Source organism: Triturus cristatus, chromosome 10 (assembly GCF_964204655.1).
Source record: "Triturus cristatus chromosome 10, aTriCri1.1, whole genome shotgun sequence".
NCBI lineage: Eukaryota > Metazoa > Chordata > Amphibia > Caudata > Salamandridae > Triturus > Triturus cristatus.
Window position 1 is genome coordinate 399,585,901 of NC_140593.1, and position 23,821 is coordinate 399,609,721.

The 23,821-nt window shown below is 43.0% G+C and overlaps 1 protein-coding gene and 1 long non-coding RNA gene across 3 annotated transcripts in view; one reads left to right on the forward strand and one right to left on the reverse strand.

The window, feature by feature from the left end:
* Positions 1-630: 630 nt before the first annotated feature.
* LOC146789511 (SKI/DACH domain-containing protein 1-like) lies at positions 631-5,085 on the reverse strand. 2 transcript variants are annotated; one of them, XM_085631668.1, is made up of 2 exons: positions 4,902-5,085; positions 631-4,182 (listed from the first exon to the last, which is right to left on the reverse strand). In XM_085631668.1, the coding sequence occupies exons 1-2, from the start codon at positions 5,055-5,057 to the stop codon at positions 1,795-1,797; spliced, it is 2,544 nt and encodes an 847-aa protein (XP_085487794.1). In that variant the 5' UTR covers positions 5,058-5,085; the 3' UTR covers positions 631-1,794. The 2 variants fall into 2 exon arrangements, with proteins under 2 accessions (XP_085487794.1, XP_085487793.1); XM_085631667.1 differs by having other exon boundaries at positions 631-4,185.
* A 4,746-nt stretch (positions 5,086-9,831) lies between these two features.
* LOC146789512 (uncharacterized) overlaps positions 9,832-23,821 on the forward strand; it is a 271,104-nt gene continuing 257,114 nt past the window's right edge. The window contains exon 1 of the long non-coding RNA XR_014970110.1: positions 9,832-10,164. This is a non-coding gene — a long non-coding RNA (uncharacterized LOC146789512). The remainder of the gene's footprint in view (positions 10,165-23,821) is intronic.

Sequence of the window (23,821 nt, forward strand, 5' to 3'; positions counted from 1 at the left end):
CTATCAGAGCTCGTGCACGGGGAGGCAGTGATCCAAGTGAGATTTTAATTTTTAACATACTGGTTGAGCACAAAGGGGCACGAATTAAATGACAACCTCAAATCACTAGGGATGTGGTCCATAAAAATAGGCCCCAGCAGAAGAATACACACCTAGAAGAAAATAGTATAGATGGTGAAATGCCAACAGCTTCTATACGTCACAATACAAAGTGTGGCAGGCTGTATGTAGTTACATTTAAGCATCAAATTGTGTAGTAGCCTCGAAGAGTGTCAGGCAAAGAAACTTAGAATGAATGGGCTGCACGCTTGGATTCAGAGTTAAAAAAACAAAAAAAAACACCCAGCATCCACCTCGAAAAAATGGAATAGCATATGAGAAACACACCCAGCATACACTTGGAAAAATGCCATTGATATGTGAGGAACTCTTCCCTTACTGAATGGCACGTGTCAGTCACACTACCTATAAAAGTAATCTTATTACAAAGTTAAATGAACTTTGAATATATATCTTTTACATGTCAGTGCAGCTGCATTAGCACTCCGTGCAGATCAACCTCAGTTTAATAGGTCCTCAATCATAAAGTTAAATTACTCCAATCATCCCAAAAATCATGCTAAAGCTCACTGGCATCTGAGAACATCACATTTATTGAGTCGAGACTCTCAGTATGAAAATACAGCCAAAACTCGCCTTTCCACAGTGCAAATGTTTCTCGGTTTATTTACTCTTTCAATTTCACCACAAAAACATCACAACTGGCCTGCCCAAGACATCTTCCAAAAGTTCACGCGTTTTACCATTACAAAGTGAAGTGCAAATATTAATATTGCCCCCGATTGTCCCGTGCAGTATAAAATTCCCCCTGCTACATACACTGTTAACAAATACTCAAGTTTAGAGGTCAGATAAATAGTCGCAGAACACGCTGGGGACTCGTGAATTCTGTTTCAATCCAAGAACTGTTTGATATACGTTTCAGGACAATGTCAGCCTGTGTCATTCTCTAACATACACACTCACATGTTTTTTTTATTCAAGTCAAGACATTTTTGTTCTTCAAAAATGTAAATTGTTCGTCTGGGGAGAACAGGATCATATTTAAGACAAATCAGATCAACAGGAAGCTGCCTCACTGGAATTGATGACTAGGCTTTTTACGGATGGTATTCAAAAGAGAACAGAGGAGCACGTATTCATTGTTGCGAATACAGCTTTTGAATGCCCAGGGTCCCCTCAAATGACAGACTTCTCACCCTGAAAACAGCAAGTACAACTCATAGATACAAGGGACACCCCCTTACCTAGTAGGTAAACACTAAAGCAGAAACTGACACATAGAGGTGGTAAAGGTATACTGTGCAAAATGTATCTTAAGGGACGTAAACGCCATTTAGAATTCCAGCTCATAATTCGAAATCAAGTGCATACAAGGAATGGCTCATTTTAAACACTGTCAATCAACTTCTCAGCAATTACTGGAGGAAACCAAGTTGAGGCCCATTGACCATATATCATTTTAAACAGCAAAATGTTTCCAAGCTCCACTTACAAGACTCGAGTTGCACTCGGTTCTTGAAATTAAAGTGGTCTGCGGAATGTCACCAGGACAATTTTCAACCTGCAAGAGAAAGTATAAATAGGTTCCTGTCATCAAACAATGCAAACTCCAGGGAACATATTAATGCAGCCGCTGCTGGAGCTGAGGGGCACAACATCCAGCTGGGATTTCAGTCTCAAAGCAAAAGTGAGATAGTTTGCGAATGTTTTGTCTCAAAAATATGCCAGAAACTATAATTTCCTGAATTTGTGACTTGGTGGCAATGGAACAGGGGAGCTGCCCAGTTGCCATTTCCATATAGGGTGGACCCTGTTAGGCGTGTGTGCATCATGTGTTGTATTCAGTGAATAAGCAGGCAGCAGATCCCCATCATTACCAATTATTAGCGACGGTGGACAAGGGAAATTTGCCATGAAATTAAACGGTCTTTTCGCCACTGTTGTTAAATTGATGGCTATCCTTTTGCGTTTGCTGGTAACTGTAAACTCGTCCAGTGTTTCTTCACAAGCCTCTGCTTTATCAGGAAAGGTTGGCTCCATGTTTGAACTTATGTTTTGTGTACCAGAAGGTGCCATCGACACAGGCCCCTTACCAAACACTAGTTTCCTGTAATTTTTCCTTACCCTGGCACCAAATTTGTACTCCCCGTCCTCGGGTTTAAGTGGCCCCGGAATTGAGGGATCAGGCTGACTTGTTAACAAATTTAAAGACGTGTTTTTTGTCTTAGGGCCTGTAGAGTCTCCCTTGCCCCCGACAGCAGGCCCCTCTGTCTTGTGTTCAGTTAAATCATTGTACAAGCCTTCGTTGGTAACACTGCACTCGTTTTTCACCTTCGGTATTGTACCTTCTATCTCATAACCTTCATTCCCACTCATATCTTCTACTTTGATTTTAACATGGAGCTGGCATGGCACATCAGGGCAAGAATTGGCAGGGGCGGTAACTACATCCACAAGAGTTGACAAAGGGTGCGAGTTCGAAGAGACCTTAAAACAAGAGTTTTGGGGTCCATTTTCTGGAGGGACAGAGGATGAAGAATCCTTTTTCGGTACCCTAGAAGTGGTGGCTCTGCTGTCGGCACAGTGTGTAACAGTTGCTTGGAGGCGTTCCCTTGCCTCCGTCGGCGTGCTCTGCTGTGTGAATGCAGTTTTCTTTGGGCGGGGTGAAGAGGCCCCCTCTGTAACGCGGTACATTGTTGAGTCATTTCTCTTGCCACAACTAGGGACGGCTGAATGTAGGGATGTGATCTCGGTCGTCCTGTCATTTCTTACCTCAGTGAAAGGAGTCCCAGTGCGAACGGAGCGGCACGTGGTGGCCGGTCTGTCCTTGGACTCAGCCTTGATGTCGCACAGAGCAGTCCGGGCCTCCGGCGCTCTGCTTACCCCCGGGCCTGCCGAGGCGCTGGACAAATGGTACAAAACGTTGGCCTGTGACACGAGGGGCGGCTTGCCAGCCAGGCTGGAGAAACTGGTCCTGCGGAAGCGGATGCTTTCCAGGGAGGCCTGGCTGGAGGCCGAGCTGGAGTCCGACGAGCTTTCCTCGTCCGAGTTGCTGGAGTCTGAAGGGCTCTCCTCTGCGGAGGAGGCCGAATTGCTGCTGCTGGACAGGCTGGAGCCGAAGTCCGAGTCGCGTTCGGCATGGTCGGAGTACGAGCTGGACTCGGACTCGCTGCTGTAAGGGCCCGGGGTAGCTGGAAGCAACAACTGGGCGGCGCAGGCCTCCTGGAGTCTCAGCGTCTCCAAGCCCCCGGGGACGGCTTTCAGAGCGTGCACCTCGGGCAGCAGTACCAGGCCGCGGGGCCTCCGTCTGTGCCTGCGCTGGAGGTCCGGCGACAGGCAGGGCTTGGGCTGGTTAGCAGCGGGCGCCTTGTAGCCCGCAGGACGCCGGCTGCACGCCACGCTCCGAAAGAACGGCGGGCTGGGGTGAAATGCCACATAGTTGCTGGTGATCGCTGCATTTTCGTAGGTTAGGAGAACTTTGGAGGGGGGCCGGGGAACTTCCGGGTAGACTCGATCGCTGTATTTACACAGAAAGTGAGGTAGATGAGGCGCTCGAGGCAGCGCGCTGCGGCCCGGACTTTCTGCGGCCTTTTGCTTTATCGGGAGCGACGGGGCAGGTTCATTCAAACCCAGCCAGATATTTCTCTGCTTCCAGAAGCTCGACTGGGGATCGGCTCGCTCCGCTTTCACTTCCACCGCCGGTAGACGAGGACTCGGGTTCTTCCTTTTTGATTTAAGAACTCGCTCCGTTTTACAAGAGATGTACAAAGCCTCCACGTCCTCTCTGGAAATCAGAGTGCACTTGGCAGCGTGGAAAGCCACTGAGTTGATTGCCTTAAGTTTCCGCAGCTCCTCCAGGTCGCAGTGGTGCTTTTTTACGTTTAAATGATCCATGCGTTTGTGGACGGTTGTCCTGGGGATGTTTTTCAAGAGGTCAGTAAAAACCTGGGATAGGGCAAACATTTGCTTTCCTTTGATAATTAGATAACCGAGTCTAACGCCGTCCACCTCTTCAAAGCCCGATTTCAGATCTCCCATATCTTGCACCGAATTTATTCCCACAGTCGACGCCATCAAATACGTGAATACTTTTCCGCCAGTCGTTCTTGACAAGACATCCTGCTAATAGAACAACATACTGTTATTTCTGTGCAACTTGCTGCCAAAGTCCAGGAGGAAAAAAACAAGTTTTAACGTACAAAAATATAAAGAAACTAAAGAGCATTCCGTGTTCCAAACGTGCCCCTGCATGTTTTTGTATTGTGTGCTTTAAATTTCAGATCCCCCTTTGAGCACTATGAGAATGGGGCAGAAAGGGAAAAGGAACTGCAGCTGCTATTCCCACTTCTGCCTCGGCTACAAATAAAATGACAGAGCGAACTGAGATCGCCCAGAGACACCGCCATCAATTAATTTCCCCAAAGCCCGCGCTGATTGGGCACTGCTGACAGGTGATGCAATAAAAAGTGATATTCCACCCCTTCCCCCAAAATTCTCCCAGTAATTAGCATAGTCTAATTCATATTGTCTCCTCCACACTTAAAACCACACATCTATATATATATAGAGAGAGAGAGATTGGTTTGTTTGTCAACTGCTAGCGCTGTTACATTTTAGGGCTAATTTCATTAAAACGAGCCCAGTTAAAAAAAGAAAATAATTCGAATCCTGCTGATTTTACAGACTACATTGTCATTCTATTCTACAGCTGGCGCTTATTAAAGTTCCTGTGTATAACGTGGAATATCAGAACACAAATATGATACACACCCTACCGTAGGTTATTCCTCTAAGGGTATTGAATAATCTGTGCATGCCTAACAAAGGAAAATACTTACATCTTTAGTTCCGATGCAGCCTTCCCTCCAGGTACGCTGTCTCCTTGGAGTGAAAGGCAGCGCTACTGCCTCGCATGTTATCACGGTGGAGAACGGAGGTACTTTAACAATGCAGCCTCTGCATGTATTTTCTGAAATGTGGGTTGGTCCAAACATCAGGCGAGCAACAAGGCAGATGAGGGGCAAAACTATTTTGAAACTGGAGCGTGCCACGAGCAGTCAGCTTTATGTCCTTTGTCTGCTCAGGTTTTCAGAGGCTCACATCTCTTATAGGCTAATTGCCTACAGTTCCAGAGGGAAAAACAGCACATACACCTAAAGGAACCAATGTGCTTCGAACATAGATGCACGTAAAACCACTGACTTACAAGCTTTGACGGTGCCCTATCACAAGCCAATGACCTGAAACCATTTATTTATGCTTCTGGGTCTGGCTTGTCATTATATATCCAGACTAGATTTGCATTTTTTCCAAAAATATACATTTCAATATAAAACAGGCGAACATATGATAATTTAAGAAGTAGGTTGGCCATTGTTGTCAAATGCAACCTCGCATCCCACCCAAAAACTAAACAGCCATTTTATGGTAAAACCAAGCAGGTTTGCATTGCATAATTTGCATATTATGGGCGTGCAATAGATATGCGCGCCCCCCACCCTTCGTTTCGAACACGAACTCTGTCCAAAGCACTCATTGTTTCCCATAAATGCATTAGTGTAGTGAAAAGCAAACACAACATGAACATAAAACTGAGCCAGGGCGCGAGGTCGCTCTTATTGTCCTTCTAAAGGTGTTTGCTCTCCACTACAGTAGGTCATTACACCCATGTGTTGATTAAATGAACCCGATATACGGATGCCACATGCAAGCGGAGAACCCACACGTTTAAACTTGGTGAAAAACGAAGAGGTTCGGCAATTGCATTAAAAATCAGCTGGGATTGCAGAAAACCTATTTGATGGTCACCGGGTGTTTTAAGGGTAAAATCGCTCTGTTGCAAAATCAGCTTCTTTTAACTTTGACTCCGTGGGGTGCAGGCGTTCTTCCTTTCAATGGAGGCGCTGTACTGTCTCTAAGGGCAGCATTTGCATCCCGGAAATCAGAGATGCACGAGGCGGCTGATGCATCGAGATTGAAAAGGCGACGTTTGAAGCACAATCGCGAGAAGGTAGGATTTATTCACGAGAGCCTGCGCCGAAGATCTTCACTCACAGCGAATAGCAGAATATACATCCTCACACCCCCATTCTTCATGGCCGTGTAACGTGGAATTGAATAATAATAAAACATCTTTGGTAAGCCTGCGAGTGAAAAACACACTGGAATAATAGCTCAAAAGTGCGTAATATATATACATACATAAATGCACACACTTTTTACGCTTGTTGTCTGAAACTACAAAAGAAAACTTTGTTTTCGGGCAGGACTTTGCAATAAAGATTGCTAGCAATCGCAAACCTCCCAGCAAAGGCTCGCAAAATATCCGTTCTTGCAAACGGATTGCGAATTATTAGTAAGGGCTCCGATTCTGGAAATATAACGTGTCAATGTGGCAAGCTGAAGAGGATCGTTGCATTACAGAGGAAAACATAAAGTACCCTTATTCTATTCACAATTTAAATTTGAAACTTTAGTTAAAGAATTGTGGGTATTATAAGACAATATTCTGGGCATGGTGAGCAGATGCAATTAGAGCACAAGCATGTCAAAAACGTCTTGGGCTGTTGTATAATATTACTTCCTGCTATTCCATTTCAGTAATTAAGCCTTTCTCCACATCATTCAGCCAGCTGAATTGATCTTTGAATCTGCCCCTCGTTTTCGGGGGTTATCTTTGTCAGACAGATCTGCACTGGCCATCAGTACGTCTTGGGTCTTCTGCAGTCACCTTGGGGACGAGTTAGATAAAAGACCTCTGTGCCTACACATAAAAGGAATTGGAGGTAGCTGTGAATGCACAAAGGTTTCCCTCAACAACGACCATCCTTTGTGGCAGTGCGCGTTATTTTCCTGAATCCCAGAAAGAATAATTATTTTAAAAAATGACGTGTTCTGTGAGAACACAGTTTAATGGGTAACGTATGTAATCTCTATGAGATACGTAAACTTTCTGATGCGTGAAGAACCATTTGCTGCAGGCAGGAATGGGTCACAAAAAGTGACTATCCTAACCTTTACAAAGAGACGCGAACCTGGAATTCGGAATATCTTTTAAAGCAGTACCTTTAATACGCGTGTGATGCTCTCAAGTGAATACCAATATAAAGAAATGTGTAGCATTTGCACCGGCATTGTTATGGCAACAGACTATCGGAAAGGTAAACTCAAATAATACAGCTATAAAGGAACGTAGCAGACAATAGAGTTTGCATTGTTTCTGCAGCCGTGACGACTCATGGTTTATGGTATTTCCTGCTAGAGGAACTACTACAAAGAAGCATGTGGAAGCGATACAAAGTTGGAGCAGGGTGCGGGGAAACACCGTTGAAGATTGAGAGCACTTACACAAGCATCCAACAGCAAGGTATTCTACTTGCTCCTCAATCAGCTGAGGGATGCAAAACCAACCTCCCCACCCCTCTCCTTCCAAGAATTCCGAAAATAGCTGTTTATCTGTTCTTGTTCACAATCGCAAATTTACTTTAAAGCACTCAAAGTGAATCCAATTAATTTTCCATAGACAGTGTAGAAGAGTTTAGAATCGTGAAGGCCTTTTGTGTGTGCTCACAGGCCTGTTCCACATGCGTGTGTGCACGCCGCCCTGCTTTCAAGTATACACGCTTTTTCACATGTATGCGTACACACACAGTTCCATTCACAAAGTCTCACTTACGAGTGTGTGGCAACGCCATCCAACGCACATTTATGTACACATTCTCAAACGTGTAAACCAACAACCCCAAATATACCTGAGTTGTTTACACACAAATTCCCAGATCTGTGTGCACACAGAGACCAATCTACACCCATTATATAAACATAGACCCCCTATATGTACAGAGGCACTCAATTGTATATTTAGCGTGTAAATTTGCGTTTAAACCAAGCCCCAGAAAAAAAAGTCCTTGTATCACCTGGTCTGCCACAAATGTAAACTCCCGAACCCAAATGTAAAATGTTAAACTTTTCTCACTTTGCTATAGTCTTGCTTGCCTAATTGTATACATATACTGCTAGGGATACAGACAAACATCCTAACTTAGGTTAAACCACGATAAACTGCAATAGGGGAAACAATCTTATTGTTGCACGTTGGTGTTCCTTCTAAACAAAAGCACGTTTGTTTCCAGCTAATTATTCCACCGACCGTTCCTTTTAAACTGCATATTCTCTTTTGAAAAACCTAAACAACTGCAATTCTTGCAGAACACTCAGCATCTTACATTCTTTCTTGTCCTCTAATGCTGTTTTTAACAGCAGTTTGAGGCTACATCCTGCATGCCATGTTGTCTGCTGACCCTTAATCAAAATGCAGTGACCTCCTACCCTTTTTTTGCCCCTTGACCCATCTTGAATTCAATGCAGCCTTTCTAAATTTGCAAATCCTTGGGCGTAAAAGGATTTGCCGAGGCTTTGTCCTGAAAGGGCTCCAAAGTGTGCATTTTTAAACAGACTTGTGATAACAAAACTCTTAAGTATATGCAAGTATCCCGAGACTCTTTCGTATTGGAACACCGAACTGGAAAATAAAACATAGTCTTGGTGTAGGAAGGCTTCTGCAGACATGCGAGTATTATGTTATAGCTTGTCCTTAATTAGCAAAGTGGTGCAAATCACTTTAATGACGTGAGCGATGGCCTGTGTTTTCTGGCATTCCCAATCTCTGAGATCTGTAGTGGCTGTGGGGGGAAAAGGAGAGGGGAGGAGCGAAGGACAAGAGTGGAGTTTGGGGGAGGGAGAGATTACATGTGAAGTTACAGGCACGTTTAATTACGTAGAGCCCATCTCCCAGGTTAGTGGACAGCCTAATCACCATGGGGTAAAAGATTGCCTTCTCTTGTGTGCTGAGTAAACACACCGTGTTTACATCTGCTTGATGGTTACATTCCACTGGAACACAGTTGCAGAAAGACACCTTCCTTTCTAAAGCTGGATTCATGTTACTTTTGTTTTTTATGCGAGGTATTTTGTTTCGCGATGAACTGCTATTTGGCTTTATTTTAAATTGAACCGATGATTCTAAAATGTATCTATCATATCAACAAATAATTAAAAACATGCACATTTAAAGAACGCGAGACTGGTAGTTGCATCATGTCCCTGTCTTGTTTTACTTGCAAGCTTTATACATTTGTGCAAGCACCTCATTCGATTAGGCTACACTGAAATAGGGTCTGCTCCAGTGGTGCCGAGACCCTCGACTATCAATCAAACAGGTTCTAATCATTTACAGGACAAATGCACAAATAACATGAGCATATACTGTATTCGCCACTGAATACAACAAAACATTTCACTATAAAGTGGCTCTGCGTTAGTCATACCTTTGTTTCCCTGAACTCACTCCCTGGAATTTTTTTATTTTATTTCCATCAACCAACTCCAGTCAGCTAATCTTTTTAGGAAAATGTATATGTATTTAAAAACATGGCGTCTTTAAAATAATCTAGCAGAAAAACGTTATTTGCTTTTACAAAATATACCTACTGCATTCCTTTATAGGCACATTAAGACCAGCCCACGCTGTGTATATAGAATTTGTGGTTTAGAGAACATTACAGTTGTAGTTTGCGGAAAACTGGCTAAATTAGCATGCGATTTACTGATATGCTCCTTTCTCTCACCAAACGTCTAATTAGAGAAAGTTCCAGGATTATTTACCCTTGCAATTTTAAACTCGGACTGATTTTTTCTCAATGGCAACTTTTGAGCCTTCTCAGATCGGATCGATTCACAGGACTGTGGGAAGAGAGAGGGGGAGGGGAGCTTAGAGGCGTTGGAGTTAGTTCATCTGCCCTGCCACAAATAAAGAGCACGCTGAGAAAAATAAAGTGCTCAATACGGTGTGGCAAAAATGTACCCGCTTTCGGCCGGACCCAGCTACACTGAGCAATTCTGGAAGAATGCAAAAGGCGAATCACTGCGGTAATAAGGAGAGACGGTGGTGCGAGTTATTCACATCAGCTGTTTGCGATGAAACAACACTACACAAAGGCAGCGCTGGGAACTATTTACTGCACCCTGGGATATTCCGACATGAAAGGAAGCCTCTGGAAGATGGAGGGCGATGCGCGCGCGCTAGCGACGGAGACTAAAGAGGTAACTCGCACATATTTTATCTACAAATGCGGTGTATTTGTAAGTGCTCGGCAGGACAGTTAGGTGCAATCTTTTGCCATACACGTGATAACAGGGCTGTAAACACGCTTTGACCTTCCGGCTTGCCTAGAGATCGCATCCCAACCAAGCTTAGAGGGGAACCTTAGATAGGACGGTTACATAAGAAGAGGAATACTAACCGCGGGGACGGCTACCTGTGGCTGGCAAAGCCTCCAGTCTCTACGTGCAATAATATTAGTTTACAAGGCATGTGCGATTAGCACTTCAGTAGTCTTCCAACATCCCCTGCAAACATTTCCGTAAGAGCTCGGCATCTGTCCAAGATTTCCTGAGGGTTACCAAACAATAATTCCAGTGCGTCACTGTGCACGTTTGACGCTGAAACCGCGCAGCAGAAAACAAACGGTCGCGGGGGACACGCTGGGTTGTACGAAAAAGTAGGACACCGTTGAACGTGCCGTGCCCCACACCCAGAGTACATGTACCTTCACCCGTAGGTCTCTGGAAGTGCTGTAAGGCCCGCTGCGATTTCACCGGAGTTTCTCGGAACGAGTAGCTTTTCGAACAAAAAAAACAGAAACACTTGGGACAGCGGCTAGCCTAACGAATACAGTTCACATTTAAACTCGGACGCAAAAATGCAATAATTGCGATTTGGTGACTGAGCAGACACCGGACGAATAGATGTAGATAAATAACTCTCGCTTGGCAAGTCAACGCTTGTTCACAACGTATCCTCTTGTACGAAAACATTAAGCGTGTCTGAGGGGCTTCGTTTCAAAAGCTACGCTCTTGCTACGTGTTGGCGGCAACAAGAGGGAGTGGTGAAGTCCAAAGCGCCGGCCATATTAGGGGCAGGAAAAACATTCCATGATCTGGCAACGTCCTCGAGAACACGTCACTTAACAACGAGAGCGCGTGGACGTTCAGCCTGACTCTAATATGGCTGAGCCGATAAGTGGTAATGTTCGTGTGCAGTCTAGGTTCAGAAGTTCTAGTTACTCACGGTAATGGTCTGGGCTCCCACTCTTCTTTGTGGGAACTATGCGGATCTGGGTGTAACGTCACCTCCCACGATCTGTAGTGTAAACCGGCCCATCTACAGTATGGGCCGCACCCATACCATGGCACTCCGGTGTCGACAATAATGTAGTTAGAACGGCTTTAAACTGTTCCTGGGACGTTTCTCAAGCGGAGGGAATCTCATTTGTTTAAAGTCTGAACAAGTTATTGAGATACTACGATTGCGAATATATTGTTCGGTTGTAACATTTCGGGCTGATTGTCGTATTTGTTTAAAAATGTGTTTACATGGTAATTTTATCTTTTTGAAGATGTGTATACATTTTTCAACTGATACAACATTCCCGATAGAAATGAAGTTTGTATTTCTGCGACTTGTATGAGCGGTAAATGTTTTTAAACGATCAAGTACCGGTTCAGAACTAATTAAAACAAATAGTTGGCTATGCTTTGGGAAGCAGTCTTCCATTTGTCGAGAACTTTAGCCCCCCCATAGGCTCTAAAACAGTCAAACTGTTCTGAAACTCAGCTGGTCCTGGGGCCCTCCATTGTTCCCACATGTCCGAGTTGTTTACTGCTTTCGGGCAGGGAGGAGACTGCTGATTCTTGAGGGGCAGCGTCTTATATACTTTTCTCCTTCAGCATACCGAACATTCTTTAGTCACAGTGGCAGTGTTTATTGCTTCTCTGCAACCAGGTTTTTTTTACGGATGCTTTGTAAATAGAACAGACGTATCAACTGGACAGACTCCAAGGACAGATGTGGGTAGATTATCATTAGAATGCAGGGTGCAACACGTGGGCGAGTAACTACTGACAATGCATGTGAGTCAGCAGATGTCTTGAAAGTTAGTGATACACGTGAATTTAGCAGGGACGCTCCCTGCCCTTACTAAGAGCAAGGGGAGGGGAGCTACAGTTAGATGCGAAATATACAAAGCGCGTCACTTGTATATTTTGTGCTCATTCGAGTTTGCTTTTATACATTTCTTTCATCTATATTTGATTAATTTTATATTTTGAAGTCTTATTTTGTCATGCTATATAACGATACAGCGCCTCGAGACCCTCACGGGTGAGTAGCGCTCTCTATAAACCACTGATTTATTGATTTGACAGTGTACTATGCTTTTTCTGTATTCATTGCGTGGGTGCAACAATTGTGTACTTTTTTATTTTTTTATTTTTTTTTAATCTTGGTATATTCTGTCATGATATACTCCATCTTAATCCATACAAGGTTTTTAGATCCGTAAATATTTCTGACGTTGATGTGGATTCATATTACACCAGTCCCTAAAATCAAGATTCCTTCAACATTAAACCATTAGTGTATATCTCAAGAACCATTACTTAAACCTTGCCATTTTGCATGAAATATGGACTGGCTTTCTTGTTTGTAAATACTTAGTTGGGAAGCACAATCCATCGGATTATTCAGTGTATCTTTGTGATGTAAAGGGCGAGTTCAATTCAGATGCACATGAAGGCAGGCCGAACAATTTACCCAACATTTGAAGCTGTGAATTGTGATTATGTGGCACCCATGAGAGCCTTTGAACATGTAAATAGCCAGTGGTGTCCCAGGAGTTGGATGATCCTGTTAATCTTGCTAGCCTTCTGTACTTAACATTTTAAGGCCTCAAGCTGTCAAACTGACCATTTTATGGCTTTGTAAAGTGTCTTTTGTTTGGGTATTTGTGTGTGTGTGTGTATATATATATATATATATATATGAGGGTGAAGTCGTCACTAGCTTGTAACCTAAAGTACAAAACTTGCAACATTACAGGAATGTGGTGGCAGAACCCAAGCATCTCTTTTGATTATATTTCTTTTACATACCATACTTGTTCGACAGTTTAAAAAAAAGAATGTTGATTTGAGGTTTATCCATTCAAATTAGTCACATTCGGTGATACGGTTTGTAATTGTCGCCATCCTTTAAAATGCAGGAACCTTTTACTAGCCGTTCTCTGCAGGGTATGCAGTGATTTGTACACAAGGACATTTAACACCATATTTATGTTTAAGTTATTGGCTTATGTTAAAATGTCGAGTCAGTTCTTTAGTTGCAAAAAACCTAAACATCCGAAGACACTTCAGTTGGAAACACTAGTGGCAAAGCATGTGCCTAAACATTTGGTTTCACTGGAAAACTGGTTTATTCCACACCCCTCCTCCTTTCACATATACAATGCAACCGATTAACATATTCCTGAGGTTTTTTTCAAGGATTTGGAGGGAAGCCTTTAGTACCAAGAAGAACCAACAAAAAAACAGCCATTTTTTTCGTGAACTAGGCATCTGGTAAATTCGTTTGAACGTGCATTCAGCACAATACTGGGGACATACTGTGCATCAAGCTGGTTTTCCCGGCCCACACTTTCACTTAATGATCAGACCGAGGTTTTAGGAGCACTGTTTGCAGAGTTTGTTTCCCGTTTAACACGCAGTGTTAAGTAGTAAATGCAGCATTTAAATAGCCCACTACAACGAATGCCTCTCCCCGCATTACCATAGAGCACAGGCGGCCACATACCAAGATGGCAGTGAGGAATGTTTGCCGTGCTCAAAACATTATCTCGGAGGAAAAGCAACCTCTCCCAAAACGGAACAAAAAAAATCTAGTCTTGTTATTTATACTTACGCTTCCTGAACTTATGGACAAGGCAGTCTTTCACAGCATTCACATAGAAAGTTGCCATTTTTAGCTAGCAACCGTCACAACTGTGAACAAATAAAACGTTCTGAGGTAACTTACACATTATTATGTACATATGAGATAACTACCTCTGAAGTGTGTCCCAAAGTCATCGCGGCTTTTTAATACCTTCTAGGTTGTAATGGCATTTTAGTAATAACATCCGGTGAGGCGTAAAAGTTATTACTGTACCATTCCAAATAAATATTGACATACTTTATACTATTTCTCTTTGTTTTTCCGATTTTTTTCCCATCCCAATAGGCACGCACGCTTACCGTGTGCAAACTCAAGTAAATACATTACATCACAGGCTACATGCATTCACAACAACACAGTAAGACTTTGTTGAAGTTCTCTGCAAACAGAAATGTCCTTGAACGCCAAATTGGCCTAATATGAAAGGAAATATACAAGTGAATGATCAACATTGTACACATGTATTATGGACTGTACACTTAATTGATGATGTCTTCTGTGATTATCAACCCTCTGCATGGCACTTAATCAATAAACCCGTTTTCACATTTTCATCTAATTTTTTTTTGTCGGTTTTACTTGATATAATAGATGTTTCCATAATTCTTGTGGAAATCGATCACTGTAACACTGTCCACCAACCTTGATTTCAAGAAACACTAAATTAGTTTTACATTTTTCTTGCTAAATGGCTCGCTTTTAAAGTCCCATTGCGTGGTTAACGATATTGAATGCACGGAAGGAGTGTTCTACTAAAATATGATAACCCGGATTTAGTGCCACACGTGCTAACCACGAATAACGTCTGACTGACAATGTTTTCAAATGCATGCATGCTTGTGGTTCTGAATGTGGTGCATGTATGTATATTTGGACATATGTTTTCTTGGTTTTCTATTGCACAGAATAAACCGCCCTATTTCTCCACCTGCCGCTTCTTTCTATATATGTATGTATTTGCTTATCAGTTTGTGTATGCAAACGTGCACACTTATGGTTATAGATTTAAAATCTATGCTAGTGGAAGTCTGCATCGATACATGACGGAGGTCCATTCATGGTATTAGTAAGTGGTTGCACTAATGAACTGGGTAAAATTGCAGAATACTGCAGTTCTCGGGGTGCCCAAGTTTTCCACATCCACCAGCTTTTTCTGATGCATTAACAGGTTTTAAATGTTGTACTTCCGTAGGTGTACATGTGAATGATAGAAACCTATGCTGGCCAATCAGCACTCACCGTCGTGCTTAACGTTCCTGCCTCTGTCTCCCAAATTGTGGTGCCCCTGAATTGAGCATAATCCTCAGACTGCTTTCCATTTTCTTGATCATTTGTATTATGATGCCAGTATTTATGATTCACTTAGCTGATTAAAACAATATCAAATAAGGGGGAGAAAGTGGGGAGGGGCCTATGCAAGTATGTGCTTTGCCATTCGTTGCTGATTTAGTTGCAAGGAGCTGCATACCAACCTGCCTGCACATTTCTTACATGTCAGTAGTTTTAGTGGAAAAGAGAGAAAGAGGAACATTTCCCATTTGAAAAGAAACTCGAACTAATTTCACAATACGAGTGTGCCTCTCCATGTTGCTCACATCAAGCTGCTGTTTCTGTTTACATTAGCCAGCGGGCAGATTGTCAGACACGTTTAGAGAGTGAAAGACACGAGCACACATTTTAAGCTCGGCCCCTGTCCATCATAAATGTCCTTCATTTATTTTAGCTGAGGGGAGAAACGTACACACACTCACGAGCTTTTATGGCAATACTCGCAATGTATGCAAACAGATAGGTACGTAAACGTGACGTGCTTAAAGCTGCGTATTAGCTCACGTTTTCAGTGTCACTGTCCTTGGACTCCACTCAACCCTTCAGAAAAGGAACATCCCTCACGTAGACTCGGTGGTATTTCCCAGTCCGAAAACCTTCCTCACCCCCATAAAATGTTCAACCTCAATTAGTTTCAGTTGGTTCAATCTCTCCAAAGTCGTTCTCTCCCTTGGAGTCTGACAAAAAAGGTGATCGCTATCCATTTACAGAAAGGTTGCAGGTTGGCACATATTTGAAAACAAACCCACCTGTAAATATATTGCTTTGAATGTTTTGTATGGTGTTGCACGTGGAATTGTATCTTACTGATCTTAATCACATACACTTCAGGGAGAGAGAGAGATATGCAATTATTTTGACTTCTGCATAGTGAAGAGATAGTTACCTGGTTTGATTAGGGTACCTAAACTCCAATGTGTAGAGGCGTTAGCAAACATATAGGATAGGAGCTCGTGGGCAGCAGCAGTGCAGTATTTGATTTCACAGATAACGATGGAAGTATAGGCACCAGCAGTGCAAACTTAGATTGTAACAGTTGCAAATATTGATGGATAGCTGTAGAAAAAGGTGTTGTTTCCCACCTTTGGATTTCAAATTACATCAAGTAGTCTAGAGCAAAGTACGAGTTTTCAATGATGGCACCTGGAATCCTGAAGTGGAAAGCTGCATGTTATTAACAAGTACTTATTTACAATTCTATGTTTCTTATGTTCCCACTTTACTCACCTGGTTAGATGGGTAGTGCAGAGGTAGAGGAGGCATTGGGGAGCCATGTACAAACTGGTCCGTGTAGCAACTATCCCTTTCCTGCATGGTCTCTCCAGATTCACCTTTTTCCGGACTCTATAATTGCAGGTCTTGGAACTCTGTGCATTTTACTCCTGCTAAACTGTAGTAAAGTGAATGTGCTGCCCCTTAAACATGGTTAAATTAGCGTATCCCTGATTGCCGCATTTGACTTGACCACATATCCCTAGTATATGGAGTAAAAAATTCACACAGAACTTGGAGGTTAATGTAATTTGTGGACTGCTGCACCTATAGTGCCAGCCACTGAATGGATCTGTGAAGCATGGCTTTGTCTAGCCTGACTGCAAAAGCCTAAAAACCTGCTTTAAAACCTGTAAAAATAGTAGTATTTGTAAGGAGGAAAACTATACTTTGAAATATTAATGTAATTCTTAAGTACACTCTGTTACCACAAAGTATGGTGTCTGATCTCTAAAAGTGGAGCATGCGCGAACGTAAAGTTGGCATGGTCCTCCAGTGACTACCTCCCAAAAGCTATATTCAGTGGCAGTGATGTGGCTGAGTCCTAAAACATGTCAAAGTACAGATTATATATTGTAATCTTTCACGTTTGATAATAAATAGCTATAAAATAAATTCATTTCATTATTTATTAATAATCTAATGTAATAGTAGTCAGATTTTGTATTAGATAGTTTAGAAAGTTACCCTTTACCTGCCTGAACATTCAGTTGGCAAATTAGCATTAGCCTGCTGATAGCTGGTTTGCCAGTGCTTGGCATTAATGAGGCATGGAAACTGCTCCCAGAGTAGAAACAGTGGCTTGAGTATGGGCAGGGTTTTTGCTTCTTCTTGCAGGAAGACCAATTAGAGTGGACCCAGAAACCCAATTAGCTTGTAAAGGACCTGCCCTTTCACAAGGAAATGTAAGGAGAGACATGAGGAAGGCAAATCTTTGCTTTCCTAGCCAGGCTGGCTCCAAAACCGTAGGAGAGAAGCTACTTCAAGAACTAGTTTCGAGTGACTACAAAGAAGTGTGGCTACTTATTTCTATTGGCACACAGGCTGTGCTTAAGTGAGAAAGGGTTTCCCCATCTTTTATTTTAGGGGAAAGGTGCACTGTGGGATTGGTTTCAGTAGGGCAATCAATAACTGCTGAAGAAGTGGTTAGTGTGGCACATGGGAACTCTTATCACATTGGTTAGGAGCAAAGAGTCACCGCCACCCATTAGTGTCACTGCCAACCATAAATATGTCTAACCTAGGAACCCTCTCCAGAACCCTTTCGGGACCTATGGAAGATCAGAAAAGGACCGGTCCTGCTGTCAGTGATCTGAGATGAGCCCTGAAGAACTGTATCTGCTCCTTGTTTTACCCAGGGCAAAGAAGTGGATTCCGTGCCAGTTGGCTGACCTCTTACATTGCTGTAGGGACATAACTAGCTGCAGGAGAACTCCATCCTGGAGCGACCAGTTGCCCAGTACCAGCTGGACTGGGACTGGATCATTCTGGTGGCCCCTGCTAGGGTGAGTCCTGGCCCTTAAGTGCAGTCCCCAAAGTTCTCGGAGCCGTAGAATTAAAATTCAAAAGTCCGGATATAGAAAATGTTTGGGCTGCTAGGCCCACCGGAGTCATCAGCGGGACCTTGTTGTGAATGTGTCCTATTTTGATGCAACTTTGTCGGTTACAGCCCCAGGCTTACCCAACTGAAGGATTTTGAGCTCTATAATTCGCACGAGACCACCACGAGAAGAGTACGGGCTACCATGCCGCTCTGGTACTGAGTTTAGTGGAAGACTTTAAGCAGCTTTCGCCCCAACATTTAATTATTTCACGAGTGTTTGTCACCACACTCAGAGAAACACATATCAATTGGGTATTTTCCCATATTTACTGAAGGTCTCTACATAACGTTTCCTTTAATTGATGTAATTCTATGCAATAATTCTTTTTTGCCCTGAAGAAGTTTCCTTGTAGGAGACGAAACGCGTCGGCTATGGCTTTCTTTTGCTATCGAGACTGTGACACTTCATACCTGTGATATGATGTAATAAAGAGAAGAATTATTAAGAAAATCAAAGTGACTTCTTGGAAATTCCTTTAAATATTATGGACTCTCTTTAAATAGTGCTGAACCTATTTGCATGTATGTTTTGAAAAGGACTTTTGTCCTGACCTAAGGAGCTCAGAGGGAAGTGTTCCTTGGTTCTTTGCACTATTCAAGCTTATACTGAACGACACTATTCACTTGTCAGGTGCGGTAATACAGCCTTCTCCCTCTTCGCATTTGGTTATACAAAATAAAAGACTTAGGGGCTGATTTGCAGTTTAATGGAGAGGGCACTTAGTTACATTGGCAACAGAGTACAATCATTGCTAAACTCTCGGTCTTCCCGCTTAATTTAGAGGTAGGTGGACTGCTGGGTTTACATCTACAGAGTATAATTTACTTAATCGGTGTTAACATTGCTGCAACGGTCCACAGGAGTATGGGACCCCTGAAGGTAAGCCATCTGACCTTTCACCCTATTTAGAGTGGGCTCTCAGATGGCTATTTTTATTTAGTGTCTGACACCTCTAGGTATATCCTGTCGGCGAGGGAAAGTAAAAAAAGAAAAATTACCCCCTCACCATGGGAGAACACTACCTTGGTGGTGTGGGAGACATACATTTTTTATTTCTCCATAACCAACTTCCACTTTGGGAGTTTGTTTTTGAAAAAATAAAACTTTGGAAAAGTTTGAGAGCTGACCATCATGTTTTACGTAGCTGTCTGCCAAACTTTTCCTACATTGACAGGAACCACAATAACTGTGGTACCTGACAATGCATAGAGATGGCTGTGGGGCAGGCGGGCATCTCTAAAGTTGGTGGGTGGAGAAACGCAGCGTGGCAGACGTAAAGTCCTCCGCCAACCTGTCTGCCTTTACTCTGTCCACCAAACCCTTAATCAAAAAATAAAGTCTTTGACCGGGATGAACTTGTTTGTTGTATCTGACCTGTGCTCCAGCCTGGTCAGCCTGACATTGCACCTAGGTTCCTGTCTACTATTTCCATAGACTATAATTTAGCGCTTAGTGCTTTTTTGACACTATTTTTACTTAATCCCTTCGCTGCTAGTCCTTTTCCCTCCCTGTGCTAAGCCTTATTTTGGCTATTTGGGGTAGTTCGTGCTTAGGCCCCTGTAACATTTTGACCACATAAGGTATCCACGCCAAATTTGCGTCCTTTTCTTCCAACATCCTGGGGATTCTAAAGGTACCCAGGGTTTGTGGATTCCCCTGGAGGGGACCCAGAAATTAGCCAAAATACAGCCAAATGTAGTTTTTTTTGCGAAAAAAGTGCTGCAATTGAAAGCGTCTGGGTTTTTCCCTGCAAATGGTATAAAAAAAGGGTTGTGGGGATGAAATCACAATTTCCCCAGCTTTTAGGGAATGACAGACTTTTGTCAGAAAACCAAACATTTTTACACAGTTTTGGCATTTTTCTGGGACATAGCCTATTTATGCAATTTTTTTGTGTGCTTTCAACCTCCTTCCAGTTAATTGTAGAAATGGGTATGAAAGCAATAATGGATCCTGGAAAGCTATACATTTTAGTAAAGTAGACAATTCTGAAGTCAGCAAGGGGTCATTTGTGTAGATCCTTCAAGGTTTCTTTATAGAAACTAACAGTTAAATATAGGAAACATTGAAAATTAGTTGAAAAAAACAGCCTTTTGTGTCAGCGTTTTCACCTGTAACTTCTTCTAATTATGACAGCTCTTTGAAAGCCATATACTGTTTCATCTGCGGGACCATAATGGTTGTGGGGATATATAGGACTTGTAGGTTTACCAAGAACCCGACGAACCCAGAGCCAAAAACTGAGCAGTGACTTGCAATGGTTTTTTATTATGTACCGGGTATATAGCAATTATTCTGTGAAAAATGTATACAAGGAAAAATCGGTATGAAAGACACCTATGTATTTCTGAAATGGGAACAAAATATAGAGTTTAGAAACAGTAGATATTTGCACATTTCTGTAATTGGGAATACTCCCACTATGAGAATTATCGGTCACTTTTCAAAATGACTTCTTTTTTACACATTGTCTTTCATTTGGAAGGCAGAAATGTATTGAAAGTCAATAGGTAATAACAGTTGCTTTACAAATCTGAATTACCCTAAGTCTCCCGAAAAAATGGTACCTCACTTGTGTGGGTAGGCCTAGTGCCCGCGACAGGAAACGGTGCAAAACGCAACGTGGACACGCCACAATTTCACAGTCAAAATTGACCCTTTTTTGGCAAAGTGCCTAGCTGTAGTTTTTGAACCCTAGCTCTGCCGGGACCAAGGGAAACATAGCAGACCTATACATTTTTGAAAACTAGACACCCAGGGGAATCCAGGATGGGGTGACTTGACTGCCTCTCACCAGGTTCTGTTACCCAGAATCCCTTGCAAACCTAAAAAATTGTCGAAAAACCCACATTTTCCTCACATTTCTGTGGTGGAAAGTTCTGGAATCTGCGTGGATCCACATATTTCCACCCACCCCACGTTCCCCAAAGTCTTCTGAGACAATTGGTACCTCACTTGTGTGGGTAGGCCTAGTGCCAGCGACAAGAAACGGCGCAAAACTCAATGTGGACACACCACAATTTCACAGTGAAAAATGACCCTTTTATGGCTAAGTGCCTAGCTGTAGTTTTTGAACCCTAGCTCTGCCGGCACCTAGGAAAACCTAGCAAACCTATACATTTTTTTAAACTGGACACCCAGTGGAAACCAGGATGGGGTGACTTGCTTGACTGCCTCTCACCAGGTTCTAATACCCAGAATCCCTTGCAAACGTAAAAAAAACCCCACATTTTCCTCACAATTCTGTGGTGGAAAGTTCTGGAATCTGCATGGATCCACAAATTTCCACCCACCCCGCATTCCCCAAAGTCTTCCGAGGAAAAATGGTACCTCACTTGTGTGGGTAGGCCTTGTGCCTGCGACAAGAAACGGTGCAAAACGCAACGTTGACACAACACAATTTCACAGTGAAAAATTACCCTTTTTTTTTGGCAAAGTGCCTAGCTGTAGTTTTTGAACCCTAGCTCTGCTGGCACATTTTGAAAACTAGACACCATGGGGATGCCAGGGAGGTATGGCTTGCGTGGATCCCCCAACGGTTTTTGGGCCTTCCACACGAGTGAGGCACCATTTTTATCGGGAGATCTGGGGGAACGCTGGATGGTAGGAAATTTGTGTCTGCCCGGTGATGCCACAACTTTCCCACTCACAAATTTGAGGTTTGCAGGGGATTCTGGGTAAGGAAATAGTGGGGGATCCACGCAAGCCATACCTCCCTGGAATCCCCCGGGTGTCTAGTTTTCAGAAATGTGTGGGTTTGATAGGTTTCCCTAGATGGCTGCCGAGCACGGGGTCAAAAACCCAGGTGACCCCTGTTGCAAAACCAGGTCGTTTTGAGATAGGCAATTTTGTGTTGCCTCAATACGTTTTGGGCCCTTGCCTGTCGCGGGCACTTGGGCCTCCCACACGAGTGAGGCACCATTTTTATCGGGAGACCCGGGGGAACGCTGGGTGGTAGGAAATTTGTATCAGCCCGGTGATGCCACTACTTTCCCACACAAAAATGTGTGGAAAAAGTTTTTTTTTTTCCCAGCCAAATTTGATGTTTGCAAGGGATTCTTGTTAAGAAAACATTGGGGGATCCATGCAAGCCATACCTCCCTTGAATGCCCCGGTTGTATAGTTTTCAGAAATGTGTGGGTTTGGTAGGTTTCCCTAGCTGGCCGCCGAGCTCGTGGCCAAAAACCCAGGTGACCTCTTTGCAAAACCAGGTTGTTTTGTGATGGGGAATTTTGATGTCGCCTCAGAAGGTTTTGGGCCCTTCCCTGTCAAGGGTCTTTGACCCACCCACGTGAGTGAGGTACCATTTCTATTGGGATACTTGGAGAAAGGCGAAGGGGTAGGAAGTTTGTTGTTTCTTTCTGCAGCGTGAACATTTTGGCACAATATTGCAAGGAAAATGTGACAGATATTTTGAGGTTTGCAGGACATTGTGGGTAAGATAACTTGTTGGGATCCACAAGAGAGACATCACCATGTACACCCATGGGTGTTTAGTTTACGACAAAATCTACAGTTAGTAGGTTATTCTTAGATGAAATGTACACGTTGGCAGAGAGACAAAAAAGACAAAGATTATTGCACAGCCATCTATTCCTCTAGCACACACACATACTGGTTGGATTTTGCACTAGGGCGAGTGATGGTTCGGTATATAAAATGTTATTAACAAGAGATTTCACAAAAATGAAATGCACTGTCAGTAATTGAAAGGACAAAAAACTGAACCAGTGACTCGCAGCTCGCGAGCTGTAAAGCCACGTCACGGCACCAACCGCTTTACAGGCCATTCACACACCTTTCATACATGATACACACAAGACCATTCACACCACCAGGCACAAAACCAACACATTACAACATTCACAACAAGCATTGGCATAGCCAATAGGTCTCGCTTTCTGGACCTTATAAGTATTTAGTTATGCAGCACAATATCCTTTGTGCAACAGCATTAATCGTTGAATGGCTAAACATTTATAAGGTCGCCAAGGCGAGACCTATTGGCTATGCCAATGCATTTTTTTTTTGGGGGGGGCATAAATAACAGGACGGTGAAGGTTAGTTAGAGTGAGAGAGTCAGTAAGTGAGAGTTAGTGTTTTAGTGAGAGAGTCGGTTAGTGAAAGAGTGAGAGGTAGTGAGTAAGTGAGAAAGTGAATCACTGCGTTAGTGAGAGTCAGTTAGAGTGAGAGAGTGAGTGAGTTAGTTAGTGAGTGAAAGAGTGAGTTAGTGGGATAGTAAGTTAGTGAGAAAGAATAAGTGTTTTAGCGAGAGTAAGGTAGTTTTTTAGCGAGAGTTAGTTTTTTTTCCGCAAGAGTTAGTGAGAGAGAGTGAATTAGTGAGAGATAGTTAATGATTCGTTGAGAGTGAGTTAGTTATTGAGTGTTTTGGAGAGTTAGTTAGTGAAAGTTGGTGAAAGAGTGAGAGAGTCTATTAGTGAGAGTCTGTTGGTGAGAATGATTGAGCCAGTTAGTATTTGAGAGTGAGTTAGTGAGTGTGAGAGAATGGGTGATTTTGTAAGTGAGAGGCCGTTATTGTGAGTGAGTAAGTTAGTGAGAGTGAGTCATTCAGTTAGTGTGAGTGAGTTAGTGAGAGAGAGTGTGAGAGAGAGTGGAAGATTTAGTTAGTGAGAGAGACAGTGAGTAAGTGAGTTAGTGAGAATGTGAGTTTGTCAGTGAGAGTGAGTCAGTGAAGAGACCGGGCTGAAAGACACTATAACACTAA